The 22,293-nt window shown below is 54.3% G+C and overlaps 2 protein-coding genes across 6 annotated transcripts in view; one reads left to right on the forward strand and one right to left on the reverse strand.

The window, feature by feature from the left end:
* Positions 1–1,238, reverse strand: part of RSPH14 (radial spoke head 14 homolog) — an 85,848-nt gene extending 84,610 nt beyond the window's left edge. For all 5 annotated transcript variants that reach the window (XM_002743615.5, XM_035254511.2, XM_078336040.1 and 2 more), the window contains exon 1: positions 1,157–1,238. The gene's annotated coding sequence lies outside the window, so the exon portion shown is untranslated. The remainder of the gene's footprint in view (positions 1–1,156) is intronic.
* On the forward strand, positions 1,169–19,846 carry RAB36 (RAB36, member RAS oncogene family). The gene is given in 13 exon segments (XM_078336037.1): positions 1,169–1,411; positions 1,413–1,763; positions 1,846–1,912; positions 2,479–2,559; positions 6,539–6,630; positions 8,769–8,834; positions 9,325–9,426; positions 12,415–12,479; positions 14,319–14,374; positions 15,225–15,302; positions 15,485–15,575; positions 17,144–17,263; positions 17,750–19,846. Coding segments are annotated over 13 exon segments (1,389 nt in total). The 5' UTR covers positions 1,169–1,256; the 3' UTR covers positions 17,815–19,846.
* The last annotated feature ends 2,447 nt before the right edge of the window (positions 19,847–22,293 follow it).

Genomic DNA, 22,293 nt, shown 5'->3' on the forward strand with positions numbered 1-22,293 from the left:
TAGAGCACAGAGAGACTCCATCTCAAAAGTGAAAGAGCTAAGGAGGGTTGAGGGTGATCTCTATCTCCTGCCACATCCCCAAATCCAAATTAGTAATTGACCCCACAATTTAATCTTCCCTTCTCCTAAATCCATTGACACACTCCCTTCCCCTGATTCTCTGTTTACTTCTCTGCTTCTCCCAGTGGACTCCAATTTCCCTGAGGGTGGACACCATGTCAGTTCTGTTTCCTTGTCTCTCCAGTGCTAGGTATATACCTGGAAGCTTTCAGTACGTGTAGGACAAATGAATGGTTAATGGACTTGAGTCAAGCTTTACAATATAAAAGCACTTTCACCATCTCATATGGATCCCTTGAAGCAGGTAGTTGTGTTCATTTTATAATTGAGTAAACTGTGGTGTGGAAGGTGGAACAACTCACCTAAGTTCACCCCCTAAGCCTCAACCGTAGCAATGAAACTCACTAAATGACATTAAACAGAGCCAGGTGTGGAGGCCCTCCTCGCCTGTAGTCCCAAGGACTGGGGAGGCTGAGGAGGGAGGATTCCTTGAGCCCAGGAGTTTGAGTTCAGCCTGGGCAACATAGCAAGACTCCATCTCTTAAAAAAAAAAAATCAAACATCAGCCTCCAGCACACTTAGCTTTGAATTGAAGATGACTGACTTAAATCTATGTACCAAGGATTCCACATTGTGATGCAGAAAAGTTAAGGAGCTGAATTAAGTAGGTTCTCAAAGCTGAACTCCGGACTTCTCCAAAGCTGGTGCCACGGTTTTATAAGGGCCTCGAGAGGCCATCTAGCCCAAAACAACTCACTTTCCAAACCGAAACTAGCTCAGAGGAAATCACTGACTCAGGGTCGCTTATTAATTAAGGAAATTAATTTTGTACTGTGAGCTCTAGAAGCCAGGCATATGATATTCAGACAACAGTGGATTCAGAATTACGCAGACTAAGATCAGTAGATGGTAGTTACGTCCATCAGTGGTGCTTGATTCCAATCAATACTACATCAACAGTACTACATCAGGAGTTATGCCATGACTGCACCACCTCTCCCAGCCGAGGTGACCGCCAGAAGCGAAGCCAATCTCTCCACGGTCAGCCCCACCCACAGCCCAGGCTTCGTCCCTGGGCCTCCATGGCCCCGCCTACCGCACCGCCCCTGTTGTCTCGGGGATCTCCGGCGCTCCAGGGTGTCTGGGAGTCTCTCCGCTGCCAGCCCAGCTCAGACTCCAGGCAGGCTCTCGTTGCTATGGTGATCGCCGGCGCAAACCGGATGCTTGGTCGCGCCGCTGCCAGTCAAACGCAGACCCCGCCCCCGACGTCTGAGATTTGTGTAGCCCGCTGGTCCCGCGTGGTTCTCGTTGCCATGGTGATTGCAGCCGCTGGCTCAGGTGGACCAGGCCGCGGAGCCTCAGCCTTCGCAGCCACCATCCGTGAGTCCACTCGCCCATTCTGTCCCACCCTCCCGGCTACCTACCCCCGTGCTGGCACATCCGGGAGGCCAGGGCCACAAGGGCACCGCGTCCGCTCCCACTTTCCACCCCTCTGACTTGAAAGCGGCCTGCGGCCCCGGAGCGTCCTCATTTCCTGAGCGCACACTCTGGGCCAGGCCCACGCTGGTCAGGGAGAAAAGCCAGGTCAGATGCGGGAGGATAGCCGGACTCCGCCAAGGCCACTCCAGCCAGGAGAGGGACCCAGACAGAAAAAGGAGACAGAGGGCTGTTGAGGAGGCTCGAGGAGTCAGAGGCCTGGTAAGGTGAGTTTTCAGGGAAAAGGCCTAGTTGGCTAAAACTTAAAGCTCCCAGGCCCACCTAGAGCCTTCATCCTTTGCAGACTAGGAGTAAGAGACCCCTCCCCACTCTACTTCCACTGCCTGAGCTGTGCAATGCCTCACAGCCCAGTAAGGTAAGCTCTGAGGGGGGACTCCTCCTTGGTAGACAACTGTCAAGTGGGGGACCCAGGTCTTCTGACTCCCAGGCAGGGTGGGGCAGGCCTCGTTCCCCCATACCATGCTGCCTGCTATATGCAGATTGAGAGAAATGGCCTCTGCTCCATACTCCTGACAGAGCGAGAGGCGTGGATCTGATTTTATTTATTATTCTTGAGACAAGGTCTTACTCTATCACCCAGGCTGGAGTGCAGAGGCAACTTCATGGTTCGCTGCAGCCTTGATCTCCCAGGCTCAAGCGTTCCTCTCACCTTCCTCCCAAGTAGCTGGGACTGCAGGCACAGGCCACCATGCTCTTTTTTTTTTTTTTTAAGAGACGGAGATTTCACTTTGTTGTCCAGGCTAGTCTCAAACTCCTGGGCCCAAGTGATCCTCCCACCTTGGCCTCCCAAAGTGCTGGGATTACAGGCATGAGCCACTGCACCCAGCCTGCAACCGATGAAAAGTTAGGTGGAAACTCATGGGTGAGTCCCCAGGCATTTGCATGGCTCCTTAACTCTCTTTCTCTTGGTTGGGTCCACAGGACTCTGAAAGAATGAAGTCCTCCCTGACACCTTTGGGGCCCCCCGTGAGCCGAGACCGTGTCATCGACAGCTTCCCTAAGGTAGAGAGGCATTATGTCTGCAGTGCTCTCCTGCCGCTGCAGCCACATCAGCTCTCCCCGCTCTACACTTGTGCCTAGAAGTAAAGCACGTGAATTGAGGAGGTCCGTCCACTGCCAGATTTACCTTGAGAAGTTGGGAGACTGACCATTGACTGCCCAAGGCAGCACAGCAAGTTAATGGTGACACCGGGCAGCAGTGTGGCCTGGAGGTTATAAGGGCAAGGACTTTGCAGTCCTTGATATGAATCCTTAATTCTGATTCTGTCATTAAGCTGTGTGACTGTGGGCAAAGTACTCATACTCTCAGAGCCACTGTTACATGGAGGTAATTTATTGGGTGCCTGGCTCATGGTGTGCGGGAGCTCCCTTACAGTCGTGGTTGCTGTTGTTCTCATTATCATTGTTGTTACCAAAACAGCATTCCAGTTCCCTGACGCCAAATTCAGGGCTCTCTCCCCTTGCCATTCTGTCTCTATTTTCTGCTGCAAACTCGCAGCTTTCTTCTGTCTGTATTAAAATCCAATATTAATTGCAGCAGGGAATACAAATTAAGTACAACCTCCATAGGGGACAGTGGACAATATTTACCAATATGGCAAATGACCCTGCCCTCTGAGGTCCAGCCATTCCATTTCTTTTTTCTTTTTTTTAGAGACAGGGTCTTGCTCTGTCACCCAGGCTGGAGTGCAGTGGTGTAATCATAGCTCACTCCTCAAACTCCTGGGCTGAAGCAATCCTCCCACCTCAACCTCCCGAGCAGCTAGGACCACAGGCTTGTGCTACCATGTCTGGCTAATTTTAAAATTTTTTTGTAGAGACAAAGTCTTGCTATGTTGCCCAGGGTCTTGAACCCCTGGCCTCAAGCAATCCTCCCACCCAGGTCTCTAAAAGCACCGGGATTATAGGTGTGAGCCATCACAACTAGCCTTGCCATTCCATTTCTAGGAATTTACTTGGCAGATGTTCTGGCCTGGGTTTACATTGTGCACAAGGTTAGGTGTGCAGCAGTTTCCCCCCCCCCGCCCCCCCGCCCCGAGACGGAGTTTCACTGTTGTTACCCAGACTGGAGTGCGATGGCGCCATCTCGGCTCACCGCAAACTCCGCCTCCAGGGTTCAGGCAATTCTCCTGCCTCAGCCTCCCAAGTAGCTGGGATTACAAGTACGCGCCACCATGCCCAGCTAATTTTTGTATTTTTTGTAGAGACGGGGTTTCACCATGTTGACCAGGATGGTCTCAATCTCTTGACTTCGTGATCCACCCGCCTAGGCCTCCCAAAGTGCTGGGATTATAGGCGTGAGCCATCGCGCAAAGCCTAGCAGTTTGTAAGAATAGAAGGTCAGAAACGACATAAATATTCTCTGAGTGGAGACTGGTTAAACAAGTAATGCTATTTCCTGGCACAGACGTGAGGAAGAATGAGGCAACCTCTTCAGGGGTTGACATGCAATGAGAGTCAAAGTTAAAGGTTAAGTAAAAATGCAGGGCATGGCCGGGTGCAGTGGCTCACGCCTCTAATCCCAGCACTTTGGGAGGCCGAGGCAGGTGGATCACCTGAGGTCAGGAGTTTGAGACCAGCCTGGCCATCATGGTGCAACCCTGTTTCTACTAAAAATACAAAAATTTAGCCAGGCATGGTGGTGCGTGCCTGTGATCCCAGCTTCTCGGGAGGCTGAGGCAGGAGAATCGCTTGAACCTGGGAGGCAGAGGTTGCAGTGAGCCAAGATCATGCCATGGCACTCCAGCCTGGACAAAAAGAGTGAAACTTTGTCTCAAAAAAAAAAAACAGCAGGGCATGGAGCAGCATGCAATAGGGCATGTGCAGCACATTCCCATGTGTGTGAAAACAAGGAGAGGGAGAAATGTCTATGTTTGTTTATACATGCAGAAAATATTTCTAGAAAGATATATAAGCCCCTACTCTCAGTGACTGCCTCTGTGTGGCTTAGGATAGGCGTGGAGGGAGAGATCCTCTTCATGGAATGGCCTTTTGCGTCTTGGATTCTGTGGCCAGGCTGGTGAGGAGGAGGTGACTATAGGTCCTAGGTATTTGGAGTATGTGGCCATTCCTCCTTCCCCTTCTTTACCTTCCTCCCTAAGTCCGTTCTTTGCACACCCATAGAGTGTCTCAGACCCGTGGACAATTCCCCATGGGTTTTCCATCTCAACAGAGGCTCAGGCAATTGTTTCATCTGTGGAGCTTGACAGTGGTGACTAGGGATGACAGAGACTGGTGTCTCATGAGTCAAAAGGAAGGCAAGTGTGATCGGCACAAAAGAGTCCAGGTACCATGAGATGAGGAACCCCATTGTCAGAGGAGGCTGTGAGGATCAGAGAGTTAAGGAGGGTTGCCTGACATCACACAGCTGCGCCTGGTACCTCTGGGATTTGACCTGGCCGGGTCTGGCTCTGGAGCTCCCTAACCCAGGGAGGCAACCAGGGGAATCTGTCCTGGTTTCACAGGTGACATTCTCCCCTCCTGCCTGTAGTTCAGGGATCAAGGCCATGTTCAAGGCTGGCCAAGTTCATCCTGCACCCCAGGGCCATACCTGAGAAATTCAGTCAGGTTGGGCAGGGTCCTCAGACTGTTTGCCAGGCAAGTCCTGCCCTCTACACCATGTGCCTCAGTTTCCCTGTCTCTGACATCAGCTCACACTTCCTACCGTGCAGCCTTCATTACCACAGGCTTCCAGTCATCCTCTAATGACCATTGTGTCCAGGCCAGTCCCCAGATTAAAGCTGTCATGGAAGTCGACAGAAAGAAGCAGGCACCTTGTTCATGGTAGCTGCGGCTCTCCTGCAGGAAAGCAGACTATCAGGCTGAGTTGTTCACTGCGTCATTCAGCTACTCCTCCAACAACCACATGAAAAGGTGCTATTATGAGCATCCTTGTTTAACATTTGAGGAAACTGGAGCTCAATAAGGTTCTGTAACTTGCCCTTTGCTAATCTCCTTTCACCATCCTTGCTGCCTCTATCACAGCTGGAGCAGAGAGGGTAGAGCCTAAATCCATGCGGAGACACTGGGGCCGTGGGAGGGAAGCTGTGGATCCAAGCAGTGTCCACAGAGACAGAGCAGGTGGCTGTGGCTGTGCAGGGGTGGGGGCTGGCGGGTGGGACCATTGCCATACACAGATCACACCAATGGCTTCAACAGTGTCCTGCTCCCCACATCCTTTCCACGTTCTGTATTTTACCTGGCCAATCCAATGGTAAAAAATAATGGTCCTCTTTAGTTTGTTTAATCTCATTTTTTTCTAATTACACAGCAGGTGAGGGTGGGTGGGGTGTGTGCAGTTTTTCCTGACCCTGAGGCCCATGCTCTTAAACCATTGCTTAGGTCTGCCTTCCAAGAAATGCAGATGACAGAAGGCGCCTTCTAGAACATTTTCCAGGCACGTGTATGCATGTTTTTAAAACAAAATGTCATCAGAGATCCGTAGAAGGTATGGATTAGAGACAGGGTCTTGCTCTGTCACCCAAGCTGGAGTGCAGTGGCATGATCATAGCTCACTGCAGCCTCCAACTCTTGAGCTAAAGCGATCCTCCCACCTCGGCCTCCTGAGTAGCTGGGACCACAGGCGTGCACTGCTGCACCTGGCTAATTGGATCTTGGATGATCTTGGCACCAAAAGCCTCTCTGCTCACTGCTCACCCCTCATTTCTCCCTGAGAGAGTTGAGGCCCAGAGCAGGCAGAGGCCTGTCACATGCATGCAGCAAGGGGACCGCCGCCCCAGGTGAGACCCAGATCTCCAAGTCCCTGCCTGGGCTCCCCTCTCTGGTCTCAGAAGACCCCAGAGCCTAAAGGCTGAAGAAATAGAGGTTACGCATGAGTGAGGGGTCAGGGAATGCTAATGAGGCTGCCAGCTGTGAGGCCTAAGAGGGAAGGCTGGGAAAATCCTCACCCCTCACTGCTTGGCTATGGGGATGGAGCTGCAGCTTTGCAGGATGATGTGTCTGTCTGTCTGTCTCTTTGCAGTGGTACACACCAGAAGCCTGTTTGCAGCTCAGGGAGCACTTCCACGGGCAGGTCAGCGCTGCCTGCCAATGCAGGAACACAGGGACTGTCGGGTGAGCCTGCAGGGCGTGGGATGGGGGAGCAGGTGGCAGGAAGGAATGAGTGCATGAATGCACGTGTGAAAGAATGAACAAATGAAATACACACAGACGAGGCTGGTGCAGCCCTGTACAGGCCTGAAGATGGCTGGTGTTTTCATCTGGCTTCAGTTAACACACCTCTGCCATATGAAACTACTTTCCCTCTTCTAAGTCACGTGGGTGATTTTTCAGCCTGAGGTCTCAGCACAGGTTCTTTTCCTCTGTCTCGAATGTCTTTCCTAATCCCCTTGCTTCCCCTTCCCCTTCTGGTCTCAGTGTAAGCGCCAAGTCCTCTGGGAGCCTTCTCTGACCCCCCACTACCCTTGCCTCCAAGCCTGGGCTGGGGAGGGTACCCCTCCTGGGTGCTCTTGTGCCCCAAGAACTTATCTCACAGAATTGCAGGCTGCATTCATCACTACACTACCCCAAGAGGGTAAGGGCTGTGTCTGTCCTCTTCCTGCCATGGCAGCACCTGCCACCACCAGCACAGGGATTGTGAAATAGTCATTCCTTCTTTCCACAAATATGTACAGGAGCCTGCTTTTGCCCCTTATCCTCAGGAGCTCATAGTCTGCTCAGGGAGTTGGCTGAGCTCACAGGGGTCACACAGGTGTGATAAGGCTGCCAGAGAGTGCAGCTAGAGGTCCCCAAGCTGCACAGTGAGTGAGGCAGAGCACAGATCAGAATGGCCAAAGCAGCCATGGTGGTGGGAGGAGAGTAATGGCATCTGTTGGGGAATGCTGGTGTCGTATCAGGTACTTCACACAGATGATCTCCCTGACCCCTGACAGCAGCACTGGAAGTGGGGAAACTGAGGATCAGAGGGTACTTGCTGTAAGACCTTGTCAATACCTTTTACTCACCGGGCTCAGTGGCTCATGCCTGTAATCCTCGCACTTTGCAAGGCTGAGGTGGGTGGATCACCTGAGGTGATCACCTGAGGAGTTCAAGACCAGCATGACCGACATGGAGAAACACCATGTTTTATATATCTTTACTCATTCATGGGAGAAATGGAGTCAGAACGAGAGGGCCCTCTGGGAGCAGGATAGACACAGTCCCTGCTCTCGCAGACCTAGTGAGGTGACCTGCAGCCCAGGTCACCAGGTGACACGCAGCCAGGTGACACAACAGTGCCCTCTTGCTGTCTACAGGCAGAGGTAGGGCCTGTCAGATATTTACCCAGGTTGGTTGGTTGCTGTGACCATTTGGCTCCTTTGGGACAAGCTGCAAAAACTCTTAAAGTGTTGTCAATCGTCCTGGGAAGCTGGGCACAATGGCACCTGTAGTCCCAATTACTCAGGAGGCTGAGGTGGGAGGATCACTACAGCCCAGGAGTTTGAGACCAGCCTGGACAACACAGCAAGACTCTGTCTCTAAAAAAATAATAAACAGTCCCAGAAATGCCTCTATACAGAGTGTAGGACACACACACAGGGGTAGGGTGGTGGCTGTTCTTGGGGAGCAGTGACCCCCCCCAGAAAGCCCAAGAACCTCAGAGCCGATTTGCCTGAAGACACAGCCCAGATGTATAGATCCTGAGCTCTGTTCAGGGTGTGCTCCTTGGCCTGTCTGACCCTTACAGATACCTCTAAGTGAACAGGGCACAGTGGTGTCATGGTCAGGGAGTGCCTGCTTGTAAGGAGCCAGAGCCCACACAGGCACAAAGCTCCAGGGGGTGCATAGGAGGGTGAGGGGGCTGACCGTCCCTTGTGCTGGGGTCTCCCTGCACGTGGACCCTGTGTCTGCACCAGCAGCAAAGACATGTCCGCAGCTGTTGGTCGGTCACCACAGCCACACCCTGGGCTCTTACCTCTGCCCCTTCCACCTGTGACTCAGCCTCTTGTCATGCCTATTCCTAATTCTCAGGATGGGGACTTTGGCCAAATATGGTGAGGGGTACAGCTCTAGGGGCAACAGAGTCCCCAGCTCTCCCATTCCCTCTGGGGACTAGGGAGGGGGACCACAGTGCCTCAGCAAGGTGGCCCATCCTGTGTGCAGGAGTGATGGGTGTCTCCCCAGCAGAGAGCTCAGGGGAGGAAGCGTCTTGTAAGTGTCTGAAGACACACTGGAAGCCATGCCCGATGGCAACACAGCCATATTTCCCACAGGCTTAAACTCTCCAAGGTGGTGGTGGTTGGTGATCTCTACGTGGGGAAGACCAGCCTCATCCACAGGTACAAGGCTTCCCTTGCCCCTTCAGCCGCCTCCCCCAGCACCAAGTTGTCACACCTTTGCCTGGGTGTCACAGATAATATCAGCATAGTGGAAATCGTGTGGTTTCCGGGAACTACTGGGAGCCAGATGACAGGTGGTGCAAAAAATTGGGGAAATGGCAGGGCTGGGCAGACAGCATGGCATCCCAGGAGCCTAGCGCTCATCAGACTGTCCCCCTGGGGCCATGGGCTCTCCCCTCCACTGCCATCCCTGCAAATGGCTTCTCAGTTTCACTCAGTTTCTAACTTGTAGCTTGCCTTCTGGGCTCCTGCAGCTTCTATTTCCCACACCATCCTTGCTGGCTGCCCTGTCCTCCTGTGGCCTGCGTGGACCATCACTTCCTGCTGGGAAGTGGACCTTATTTGCCTAAAGACTTCCACTGCCGCAAGGGAAGCTTCCAGGCACATTTTTGTGAGTACACCCCTGTAACGACTTCTTCATCTCTCACAGGTTTTGCAAGAATGTTTTTGATCGAGATTACAAGGCCACCATTGGGGTGGACTTTGAAATTGAGCGCTTTGAGATCGCTGGGATTCCCTACAGCCTCCAGATGTAAGTCGCTGGTTCCCCCATGGCTCTCAGTAGGCTTCCTAGGGGCACCTGAGAAAGGAGCTCTTGGGGAGCTCCTTCACTGTGCCTATGTCAACGAGGGCTGGTCTAGACAAGCAGGGCCTGGGGTGTTGTGCAACACTCAGCTTCCCATCTCCCAGAGCCCCGACACTCCCTCAGTCTCAAAGTTGTCTCATCATTGACTCTGACCTGCCCATCTGCCCCTGACCTCCCCGCTCCCTACCCTGCTCTTCTTCCCAAGGCCCTGGCTCCAGTCCCTCCCTGACCTGCGCCTCCTGTGATACTACTCACCAGGCTAGCAGGGGGAACTCCAGCAGGTCGCTCTGAGCTCTGAGCCTCTGTTTCCACCTGTAAAATGGGGCCAAATCAGTTCCTGTGTACCAGGCTTGGGCAAGGAGGGCAGGGATGGAGTCGGCAGCACCCACTTCCTTCCTCAGGTCTGAGGCACTCATCTTCCTCCTCACACTGCTGCCTTCACTCCCTCTCCTCTGCCTCACTTTCCTTACACTTCCATCCTTTTTCTACCTTTTTTTTTTTTTTTTGAGACAGAGTCTTGCTCTTGCCCAAGCTGGAGTGCAGTGGCACGATCTTGACTCACTGCAACCTCTGCTTCCCAGGTTCAAGCAATTCTCCTGCCTCAGCCTCCCAAGTAGGACTATAGGTGTGTGCCACCATGTTCAGCTAATTTATTTATTTTTGTGACGGAGTCTTGCTCTGTCACCAAGCTGGAGTGCAGTGGCACGATCTCAGCTCACTACAACCTCTGCCTCCTGGGTTCAAGCAATTCTCCTGCCTCAGCCTCCCGAGTAGCTGGGACTACAGTCACACGCCACCATGCTCAGCTAATTTTTGTATTTTTAGTAGAGATCGGGTTTCACCATGATGGCCAGGCTGGTCTTGAACTCCTGACCTCAAGTGATCCACCCACCTCAGCCTCCCAAAGTGCCGGGATTACAGGTGTGAGCCACCATGCCCAGCCCGCTTCTGTTTGTCTTCTTTGCCAGGCCCTGGCAGTCTGACTCTTGGTGGCCTCCACTGGCCTCAACCCCTCCCTCTGCTTTCTGTCTGAGTAGCCCAGGGCTTACCCTCTCCCACCCAACCTGGGCAGCTTTCTCTGCACCTGGCCTTCTCTCTGCCCTGGCACCTGGAGAATGCTGCAGGCCTGCCTGGGCTCAGGCCCCACCCCTACTCTCCTGTGAGACCCTTCTGTGCTCCCCTACATGGCTGGCCCTGCCCGCCACCTCCGCTTGCCTGCTGGCATTCACCAGGCCCCTTCCTGAGTTTATTTCTCAATTCTCCATGCCCTGCCTGGATTGAGCCTTCAGCTCCTGTGGATGTCAGCTCCTAACTCTGTCGAAATGGTGCCCCCTTCTCTTAGGACTTCCACAGCCCCAGTGCAGCCCTGAAGACAAAGGATAGCAAATCTTGCCCAAGGTAAAGTACAGGTCAGTCCAGAGCAAAGCAGGTTAGGAGAACGCAGGGCTGCAGGACTGAGGGATCCAGAGACTGAGAGGAACAAAGGGCTGGTGGGGGCAGCCCAGGTAGAGCTGGGAAAAACTGGCTGGGGGCTGGGCTCACCCCATGTGACCACAGACCATACCTCATTAGAGGGCCCTGGACAAAACAGGGACGTGGTCCTGGCTCAGCCTCTCACTGTCTTACATTGAGGCCTTTGCCAGCCTCCCCACGGGCGGCTCATCTCCAGGCCACCACCACCAGCTCCTCCCCCAGAGTCTTCTTCAGAAATGAAAGAATGTATGAATGAGTTAATGAAAGAATGAAGCTCAAACCTTCTGTGTCATGCCTCATGCTGGATGACTTGAAAAAAATTCAGGCTCTGCGCGGTGGTTCAAGCCTGTAATCCCAGCACTTTGGGAGGCCGAGGCAGGTAGATTTAAGAGGTCAAGAGATTGAGACCATCCTGGTCAACATGGTGAAACCCCGTCTCTACGAAAAATACAAAAATTAGCTGGGCATGGTGGTGCGTGCCTGTAATCCCAGCTACTCAGGAGGCTGAGGCAGGAGAATTGCCTGAACCCAGGAGGCGGAGGTTTCGGTGAACCAAGATCACACCATTGCACTCCAGCCTGGGTAACAAGAGCAAAAACTCCATCTCAAAAAAAAAAAAAGAAAAGAAAAACATTCAGACCATCGATGTCTTCTGTGTGACTCATCTACTTACAGTTTACTGAGAAAATTTCAAGTTTGATCTGTTGACCTTAAAAAGCAATGGATTGAGGAAGGATTTTCAGACTCAGCCCTGCATATTGACTACCTGCCTTGTTCTAAACCAGGGCGAGTAGATCTCAGAGATCTCAGTAGGTGCTCTTTCCCCTCTTCTAGACTATGCCCATGGCAGACATCATTAATCGATTGCTGTACTCTTTTCCATGTGGCCAGGGCTTAGCTTCTAAGTTATTCTCACTGCTGTGCTCCAGAGAGCTGGAGCAAACTGCTCAGACCCACCTGTTGCTCCCCCTGTTAGGTATCCCCAACCCCTACTTTGGGACCTGCAGTGTGGAAGGTGAAGCAATGCCCCATTCACACCCATCACCCAAGCAAGCGGCAGAGCCACTGCTGAGGCCCAGCCTGGAGCCCCAGTGCCATTCACAGAGCCTCTACAAGTGGACTGCTACATCTTCAGAGCGAGTCATGTCTTGGACCACATGTTTCTTTTTAATGTCTCAGTCAGAAGGGAGTGAGCTGCAACTCCAACCATCCGGGCAGCAGAACAACTAATGCCACACCCCCTCCACTAGGGACAGGAGAAGTCCACTGGGTACACCCTAGGAAGGGATCATAAGGAGCTGGGCGTAGGGACAGCTGGCTCACCACAGGTACTTCCTGAAGCGCATGCAGCTGGCACAGGCCCTCAGGGTCTCCCACCCACAGTCCCACAGCCTATTGGCTTTAGACACTGTGATTGTGTAACCTGACACTGTTTCCCTTCCTTTCTCACCCACCTCACAGCTGGGACACAGCTGGACAGGAGAAGTTCAAGTGCATCGCATCTGCCTACTACCGGGGCGCCCAGGGTGAGTGACATGCTGCATCAGGCCCTCAACCGCGAGCAGCAGGGGGGTCCCGCCAGGCTCCACAGTGGGAATCCCAGGTTCTCTGCACAGGCACCAGTTTTCTGTCCTCAAGACCCACTGAGAAAATACCCAGGCCATGGCTTGGGAACAGGGAAGCTGCCTTCATGCCCAGGCCCTGGCTGGCTTTGGTGATCACACCCTTTAAGGACCCTGTGGTAGTGGGTGCTGGCTTTAAGCATAAGGATGCTCAGAGATGAAAGTGCTTTTCCAGAGGCCCAGAGAAGAGGGCAGCATTGGATGCCAGGGGGAGGTAGGAGGAAGCTTGTCCTATCTTAGCAGAGGGGGCTGGGCCAGGGAGGAGTGACGGGGGGACCACGGGATGACTGGCAGGTCCCAGGTGGGTGCCCACTACTTCCATGGCCACCAGTAGCCCCGTGGTGCTGGGCAGGGCTCACGGTCAGCAGGGGGCAGCAGCATAAGCTCCTACCCCACCCTCCAGGAAGAAGACAGAAAGGGATTTCAGTGGGAGATGTGAGAGAACCTCAAAAGTATCCAAAACCAGACTCAAATTATAAGGCACTTTATGACCAGGCACGGTGGCTCATGCCTGTAATCCCAGCACTTTGGGAGGCCAAGGTGGGCAGATCACGAGGTCAGGAGTTCAAGACCATCCTGGCTAATACGGTGAAACCCTGTCTCTACTGAAAAATAGAAAAAATTAGCTGGGCATGGCGGCACATGCCTGTAGTCCCAGCTACTTGGGAGGCTGAGGCAGGAGAAGTGCTTGAACCTGGGAGGCAGAGGTTGCAGTGAGCCAAGATAGTGCCACAGCACTCCAGCCTAGGTGACAGAGTGAGACTGTGTCTCAAAAAAATAAAAAGACTTAAAAGAAGCAAAAATAGGAAAGAAACCATGCAGCCATCAGCCATGGGTTAAGGCTCCAGCTCTGCCCTGGCTGCATGGCCTCCTGCACCCTTCACCTCTTCAGGCCTCTCTTCTCAAGGGAATGCTTCTCCCCTGGGGATAAGAGGTCCGAGGCACCTGGCCCACCTCTGCACACAGCAGCCTGGCTGCCGCCATCCTTTTCCTCAGTTTTTCCCTTCCTTTCTCTTCCTATCTGCCTTGGGAGGGGCACGCGTCTCTAGCCTTCAAGGTGCAGAGGAAGCCTGTGTCCAGCCCTGGTCACACCCCTGGGGGACAGTAGAGAGCATTTGCCTGAACGTCCTCCACGTCGGGCTTTCCTCAGGACCCCAACAGGACCAGGGTGTGGCCAGTGATGAGAGGAACTGAGGGCAGGGGCTGCATCTCCCAGTTTCTGCCCACCTGGCTCCCCGGAATTGTTTCCCTAAAGCGAGTTGTTGCTAACCCTGACTGCTGTAGCTGCTGTTGGTGGAAAGTTGACCCTGTGTCTGGCCCTGGACACAGCTTTTTAAAACAGCTGCTCTTGTTTAATCCTCACAGCAACCCTGAGAGCTAGAGGTCTAGTCCTCACCGTTTTACAGATGGGGAAACTGAGGCTCTTAGCAGTTAAGGCCCTCACCTGAGCTCCCTTAGCCGTAAGTGGCAGAGGGTGTCTGATGCCAAAGCCCATGCACTCGTGGCACACCCACCTTGCCCTGCCTCCCTGTATCACACCCTGAGGCTGGGCTGCTGGATGCATGCTGGAGAGTCCCAATGGGGAACAGCCATGGGGTTTCTCCTCGTCAGCCTTCATTGTAGGAGGTTCTGGTGCTGAGTGCCTGGGGGGGCTGCCTGGCAGTTCCTCGGGCACTTCCTGGGGACCCCCCTTGCTCGCCTTGCCTGGCACTGATTGGCTGTTGGCTTTTTCCGGGTGTCCAGTGATCATCACGGCCTTTGACCTCACTGACGTGCAGACCCTGGAGCACACAAGGCAAGTCTGGACTCTGTGGCCCCTGCAGTCTCCCTGGGCTCAGGAAGCTGCCTAGAAGTGCTCCCAAACCCCAGCCAGCAGGCCCCAACCCCAGGGTGGGTGTGAGTGACCGGGTCCCTTGTCAGAACCAGCTGCTCATGGGCCACTTACTGTCCAGCTGCCTTTATCCCTCGAGATTTGCCCCCATTTCTTCTGGAGGAGCCAGCTCATGAGTGCGAGCCCAGCACAGCCGCCCCCAGGCACGTGCTCAGCAGGGCCTCAGCCTGCTATAATACTCTGCTGTTACCGTCTTGCAAGTCCCCATACTTTTTGAAAGAGGGGCCCCACGTGTTCACTTCACTCTGACCCTGAAAATTGTATAGCCAGTCTTTGAGGGAACATGAATTTGGCACTTGCGGTCTTAAGAAGAGAGAATTGGCAATGTGACCCATTCAGGAGGCCATCCTACTTCTGCTGGGAATCGGCCAGTTACGGGAGCAAAGTCCTCTCGCCTTACCTTGGTCTGGGCATTCACACCCAGCATCTTCCAAATCCTTCAAGGGAGTGGGGGTGATAGTTCTAGTTGATAAACATGCAGGGCTCACCCAAGGTCTCACCAGGAGAGGCCAGAGGCAGGGCCAGGAGGGTCTTCACCACCGCCAACCAGTGCTCTAGTACTCTCACCACTTCTGGTCCAGCCAAGGCCCTTCCAGCTGGAGGTGCAGCATCCTGCTTAGCCAGTGTGGGCCAGGACGCCCTCCTTGCCCCTCCCAGCCCAGCACCCCAGCCCTGGGGAGGTCCCAAGTGTGCCCTCTGCCCCCTGTGTGGGGTGGGAGGGTGGGTGAGTCTCAGCCTCTCCCTCAAACTCCAGGCAGTGGCTGGAAGATGCCCTGAAGGAGAATGAGGCAGGCTCTTGCTTTGTCTTCCTCGTGGGAACCAAGAAGGACCTTCTGGTGAGCAGAGTGGCCCTGGAAGTCTGGGTGGCCCTTGGGAAAATACCTCCTCTTTCAGCCCTCATTGGAGAAGCCGTGGGGAGGGAGGGGGCGGCACAGTGGGAAGCAGGCAGCTGCCTATCCCCCCGGGCCTCCCTGCAGACGAGCCCAGGATGCTGGGTCAAGAGGGCTATTTCTCCCAGTCAGGGGCCTCGTGCCAGCAGGCCGAAGCCGAGGCCGTGCACCTGGCCAAGGAGATGCAGGCCGAGTACTGGTCGGTGTCAGCCAAGACCGGTGAGTGGGGCCAGGGATGTTGCTGTGGTGGGGCAGAGCCCTGCTCTTGGGCCAGTCTCATGGGGCCTGCCATGCAGCTTTTCCCTCTGTAGCTGTCTGTTCCTTCTGTGGCTCTAGCACACACTGGCATCGCAGCCCGGCTGTGCTGGAGCCTGGCAGCCCCTTACACTGCCTATGAGGAGCTGCCTCATCTCTAGAAGGAGGCTGGGAGGACTGCGCCACCAATAGGGGAATGGTGACCCCAACCCTGTGTCATGCCGTGCTGGCCTGTTCTCCAAGGCAAGTCCCTAACCACTCATGAGGCAGGTTCCATTTCCTCCCTGTGAAGTCACTTCCAGGGCCACTGGCTGGCAGGGCCGGGATCCAAACTGTAACCATTACACTATCCTGCCCCTGGCCCTGAGATGCCAGGCCTGTGACATCACCTGGCATAAAGAAGGGCCCAGTGACAGGGGCTCCCACCCCTTCCCAGTATCACTATGGCTCACAGACCCCAGCTCTCACTGAACCCACTCCCCACCGGGTCTACCCCTGGCCATACTGGGCTCCCAGCCCCAAGCCAGATGCCTAGCATCTTTGAGCCACCATCTCCCATCTGGGAAGCAGGTGATGCCTTCCATCTCCTTTTTTTTGTGAAAAAAGTCTTAAATTACAAAAGCCCTGTGTATTTACTGAGGAAATCAGAAAATCTGAAGACACAAAGAACAGATAGAAAACACAGGTTGTTGGAGGATGAAATGAAGTCATGCACACGGCCTGGCACACAGTAGGCCCACAAGGCTCTGGGGACTTAGAAATTAGACCCAGTAGTCCTTGCCCTGTGTAAGAGGAGACCACAGATCTCTAGTTGGAGACTTGGGTGAGCACTGAGGTTTGCGCCACAGGGCCCTCCGCTGCTCCTTCCAGACAGTGAGAGCTGCTCTGTGGGAACCCTCCTTTATGAGAGCAACAGTGAGTTCACCGACAGCTCGGTGTGGGCCAAGCAGGACTGCCCTGTGCAGTTGTGCAGGTCGCTAGCTGCACAAGGGCAGTGTGCATGTTAAGGGGCTGGAGACTGGCCTGCTCCCTGATGGGCAGCCACCTCTACCTGGAGGAGGATGCATAAAGGCTCCATGTGGGGGGCTGACAGCAAATCAGTCCTCACAGCCCCACTGGAAGGTATGGAAAGTGACAGGAGGGCAGGCACACATCTGTCCTGAGCCCCATGTTTCCCAACACCTGGACCAACGTAGCAACTGATTGGAAGAGGAGACGCTGGGAAGCAAAGGCTCAGAAGTTTGAGAAAGTGGCCTGAGCAGGCAGTGGGTGGGAGGGGCCTGAGCAGGCAGCGGGTGGGAGTGGGAAGGCTGGAGCCGGGTGGGAGGCCAGGCTGGTGGACCCTGCCCCGGCATTGTGCTGCCCATGTGAGTGGGTGGGGCTGTGCCCTCCTGTGGTCACTGTTACTGTCAGGGTGCTCTAGAAAGGGCCATGTGCCAGCCCAAGGGTGGGCTGGCCTGGCTCTCATACCCAGATGCATCGAGGGGCAAGGAGAAACACTGATGAGTCCCAGCTGTCTTGTGGGCCCACAGGTGAGAACGTGAAGGCCTTCTTCAGCCGTGTAGCTGCCCTGGCATTCGAGCAGTCCGTGCTGCAGGACCTGGAGAGGTGGAGCAGTGCCCGGCTCCAGGTCGGCGACGGAGACCTAATCCGTGCGTATACGTGTGGCTGGGTTGGGCTGGGGAGCAGGCTGGAGGCCTAGAATCCGCATGCACCATCCTCCTGTCACCTGAGACCCTGCCATTTCCTGAACTTGAGGCCCTCTGCTGTCCTTTGACTCTCCTCTCAGGGTGTCACTGCAGCCTCAGGCCTGTAGCCTCCCTGATCACACCTGCCAGGTCAGACACCCTCCTTTGCCCTCCTGGTTCTCCTGACCCATGGACCTCATGGCCCAGGCTGGGCATCCCAGGCTCTGCAGATGTGTCCTGGCACCAGCTCTCCGAGTCTGCACCTTTGCCCACTCTGTCCCAGTGCCTGGAATTCCCCTCAGTGTCTTGTCCTAGGCCAAGTCATTCAGGGATTGAACAATAGGCCAGGAGCTTCCGCTCACAGCTCTGACTCTCAGGGCTGGCATCCCCTGCCCAGTGTCAGCTACAGGATTCTTGGTTGATGCTAAATTACTTCTCCCATCCTTACAGGAATGGAAGGGAGTCCACCTGAGACCCAGGAGAGCAAGAGACCCTCTGGCCTGGGTTGCTGCTAGCTGGGGCCTGCATCAAGGCCTCCGCTCCCTGCACGCACATGGAGAGGAACTTCCATGACTGGAGCTCGAGCCCTGCAGCATGCCCACCCTCAAGCTGTAGGCCTGGGTTCCAGTCCCTGCACCACCCACTGCGCTCAGCCCCAGGGCACAGTCACTTCTCTGTTGCAGGTAGGGAGCTAGAAAAGGCCCCTACTGGCTGCCTGGGAGCCCCATACCACCGGGCCAGTACAGGCACTGTGGTGATCCCCAAAAGGCCAGTCCACTTCCAGGGTCATCAGACAGTCACCTTTGGCCTCAAGAGGCCTCAGAACTGCAAACTCCTGCCCCAGTCTATACCCCTCGGCCATGGCCCAGATCAGCAGTCAAGCCTGGCACTCTTTCCCAGCGATCTCAGATGGGTCCTCAGGGTCCTTCTCATCACAGTGTTCCAGGCAACCTGGATTTGTCAAAGTCAGCACCTGAGGGAGAGGCCACCTGCCATCCCGTCTGAGAGTTTCCTGTTGTCAGCAGGATTTACGGTTCTGGGTCTCAGAGCTTCAGGCCTCACTGTCCTTCTGCCCCGGATGCTCAAGATTTCTGGGCAGACCAGCACCTCTGGAGGACAATGGACAAGAGGTCTCTTAGACCTGTTGTGGCGGAAGGGTCATCTCTGAGATCCCTAGGTCCTGCCCTCCTGGTCAATGGGCCAGGATGTGCAGAACAAGCCACCCAGGCCTTTCTGGCCCACTTGGACAACACATTTACCTGTGTGCTACTGGAGGAAGGCTGCACAGCTGCCCCAGGGTAACTCACTCTGCAGCCCCTGAGCATGGCACTGCCCTACTCTGGCCCTCATGCTGGGCCCTTGCCCACTGCTGCCTCTCCATCCCTCTCTCATTGGCCTGCACGTCTCTTAGGACCTTTGTAATGGTGGCCATGCATCGTTGGAGGCCTTCAGAGGCCCTGCCAAGTTGAGCATGTTTGTCTCTGATACCACCTCATCCTGCACATGGAGAACAGGCAGAAACACCCAGTCTCCCCCAGCCTCTGCCCAGTAGGCTTGTCCACGGGGTCTCCTCATGGCTATGAACCAGCCCCACCGGCCACGCTCCTGTCACCTGGCTGTGCCCACTCATCCCACCCACCTCATGCTATTGCTTCCCGTAGATGGTAAGCACCTTGCGGGCAGCCTTCTGATCAGGTTCTCCTAGGGCCTGCCACACTGCAGCTTCCCATAAATGTTAAACTCAGCAATTGCCAAATGCCACTTAGGGAAAAACACTGGCATCTTTTTCTGCTCGTTCCCCCTTCAACATATTTTTTGCACTTCTTTATCTAAATGACTTCTAAAGGGGTTGTATGTTTAGTGTGAACAAAGACAGTACAAAGCATGTAAAATAAAAAGTGGAACCCTCCCCCCGAAGTTGGCTGCAACCCTGAAGTGAGCTCTGCTAACGGTTGGGAGGATTCCTTCCAGACTCAGCGCCATTGCCTGCACAGCCAGTGTTGATGGCTTGATTTGTTGTTTTCACCAGTGACCTCCTTCTGTACACACTGCCTGGCAGCCTGCCTTCCGGAACTGGTGCTGAGCCCTCTCCCCGTTGGCACACAAGGAGCCTCCTTCCTGTAGCAGCACCCAGTTTCCCTTCATGGGGATGGACCCTTCCCATCGCGGGCCATTGGCTTGTGTCCAGCTTTTAGCTCTTACCAATGGTGCTGCAGTGGCCATTCTTGTAGTTATAGCTTTGCATACTCCAGAAGGCCCTTCTCTGAACTGTGGTCTACTAAGTGCAGCCTGTGATGGGGGCAGACGGCACTGGGTGAGTTAGGAAGACCAGGTTCACTGGGGATAAGCTTCACAGGACAGGAGAACCTGGCCACGGTGGACTGTCGTTCTCCACAGCTCCCTTCCCTGCCCCTTCAGGCCTCCAGGATGCGTTTGGCGGTGGTGGGTGTGGTGTCCAGCTGTTACCAGCTTCTGAGCTAGAGCTTCACTGCCTCATGTACACCCCCACCTCTGTAAATGGTCCTTGATTAAATCATTCTCATGTTACCTCCTGCAATGCGCCACCTGATTCCCACACATCCTGACTGACAGTCATGGCCTCTCCAACTGTGATATTTGGCCTGGGAGGATAGGAGAGACTAAGGTCGCCAGGGAAATGAAAGGGAGTCAGTTGTCCCCCCACCCCAAGCTGATGCAGCATCTTCTCGGTCAGAATTGCTTCAGGTGGTTTGCATACCCTCACTTTGATGATTTCATGAAGACATTGCCTTCATTCCCTGCATTGGGCGATAAGTTTCCTGGCAGAGGCACTTTCTATTGGTCTGGTCCTGTGGCCCCGGCAAGCAGCCTCTTGCAGCCAAGGCACAGCAAGTGACCACAGTGACCGCATCCACGGGCTGTGCTGCTGAAACACCTTTTTCTCTCCTGTTTCCCTGGACCCTTCCCTACTCTCTGGCATCCTTCCATTCATCTGCCTCTTCTGCTGGAGACACTCACCCGAAGCAGGTCCTCTCCTGTCACTTCCTGGCTACCCAGGGCTAGGTCCCAGGGTGCTCCCACTCTGGCATTCAAGGCTCCTCACCTCCCAGCCCACCCCACCCCCACAGGCCTCTGTGCTCCAGTTTCATCCCTGGTCACGATGTAGTCTTCACAGGTGCCAGGCCCCTCCTCTGTGCCCAACAGCTGGAATACCCCTTAACCCGGACGCCTTTGTGGACACCCCACAGCTCTCACAGCTCTGATACTCTGAGTGTGATGGGTCACATTTGGGCTTTCTCCCACACCCATCTGGAACCCCAAGGACCAGGACAGTGGCCTCATCACCTCTACTGTCTCCCCTAGCACTGCCAGGAGGAAGGCCCCACAGTAGGTGCTCAGTAGATGTGTAACGAAGGCAGGGAGGGCTGGACATGGTGGCACACACCTGTAATCTTAGCACTTTGGGAGGCCAAGGTGGGCAGATCACCTGAGATCGGGGGTTGAAGACCAGCCTGACCAACATGGAGAAACCCCGTCTCTACTAAAAATATAAAAAATTAGCTGGGCATGGTGGCTCATGCCTGTAATCCCAGCTACTTGGGAGGCTGAGGCAGGAGAATTGCATGAACCTGGGAGGCGGAAGTTGTGGGGAGCCAAGATTGCACCATTGTACTCCAGCCTGGGCAATAAGAGTGAAACTCCATCTCAAAAAAAAAGGCAGGGAGGCCAGAAGGTTGCTCAAACAAGGACATGCTCCCAGCAGACAAATTGCACTCTGACCCAAGATGCCACCACACGAAACATAGACTTGTGTGGGGCACAATCCTGTGGTTGGCTGTCCCTGGAAGCCAGAGACAGTTGTGCATCATCACTCAGTTGCAAACCCAGAAGTCCTGTCTGACCCAGAGACCCTCACAAGGCATCAACCAGTGAAGGCAGTTTGGGGGCCTGAGGATCTATGTTCTGGTCTTGGGAAGAGCTTGGTAGGAGCCAGCCACAAAAAGTTTCAGGGCAGAGCCGCACAGGTCTTAGGAAGGATACTCATGCCAGCTAGAGAGGCTCTGGGCACAGGAAAGAATTGGGCTAGGGGCAGGAAAACATTTGCGCCATTTACTACTACGTAACAAATCTCTCCAAAACTTCATTGCTTAAAGCAACAAGTATTTATGATTTCTCATGAGTCTATGATTTAACCAGTTATTCTTCTGCTCCCTGCTTGGTGGCTGGGCCACTAGGATGATTTTCCCAGAGTCCACAATGGCCTCACTTATATGCCTGGCAGTTGGTGCTAGCTTCAGCCTGAATGCTTGTCTTGCCAAATGGCAGCTTGGGCTTCCTCACAGCATGGTGGCTGGTTTCTAAGAAGGAGTGTTTCCAGAAACAAGCCCCAATGTATAAGTACTTATCAAGCCTCTGTTTGCATCACACTTGCTGTAATGGGGCATTTTGGCCAAATGTCCAAAGCCCAGAGTCGGTGTGGAAGGGGACTTCATAAGGGTGTGAAGTACTGGAGGTCTGATGCACTAGGGGCCAAATAAGCGGGAGGCAATAGAGGGAACTAAAAGGGAGATTGAGAAGATGAAGGGCTCTGTCCCAATGTCTGCTCCTCTTTTGTCCTGAGGCAAGGCAAGGGCTTTCTCCCTATGCAACAGCTCCTTCCCAGACCTTTGCCAATGAACTCAGCGTAGAGGTGCTTCCCCAGGGAAGCCTGCTTTGGCCTCCCAGCTGGGTCAGATTGCCCTTGATCCCTATCCTGGTCTCCTTTGAGGCATCCTGATTTACAATTCCCTTACCATCCTTGTGGCCTTGGTGGCCTGTCTTGTTCACTGCTGTGTCCCCAGCACCAGCCTACTAAGTATGCCTCAGAATGAGTGCATGGCTAGTCTCATGGTGCAGCCTCACACAATGTTCCTAACAACTGGAACTCTACACCTTGGCTCCCAAGAGGAAGAGGCCAGAGCCTAGGTCATCGCTGACCTCAGCAGGCGCCACTGCCTACCACCCACTCGAACCCA

Source organism: Callithrix jacchus, chromosome 1, assembly GCF_049354715.1.
Source record: "Callithrix jacchus isolate 240 chromosome 1, calJac240_pri, whole genome shotgun sequence".
Lineage (NCBI taxonomy): Eukaryota > Metazoa > Chordata > Mammalia > Primates > Cebidae > Callithrix > Callithrix jacchus.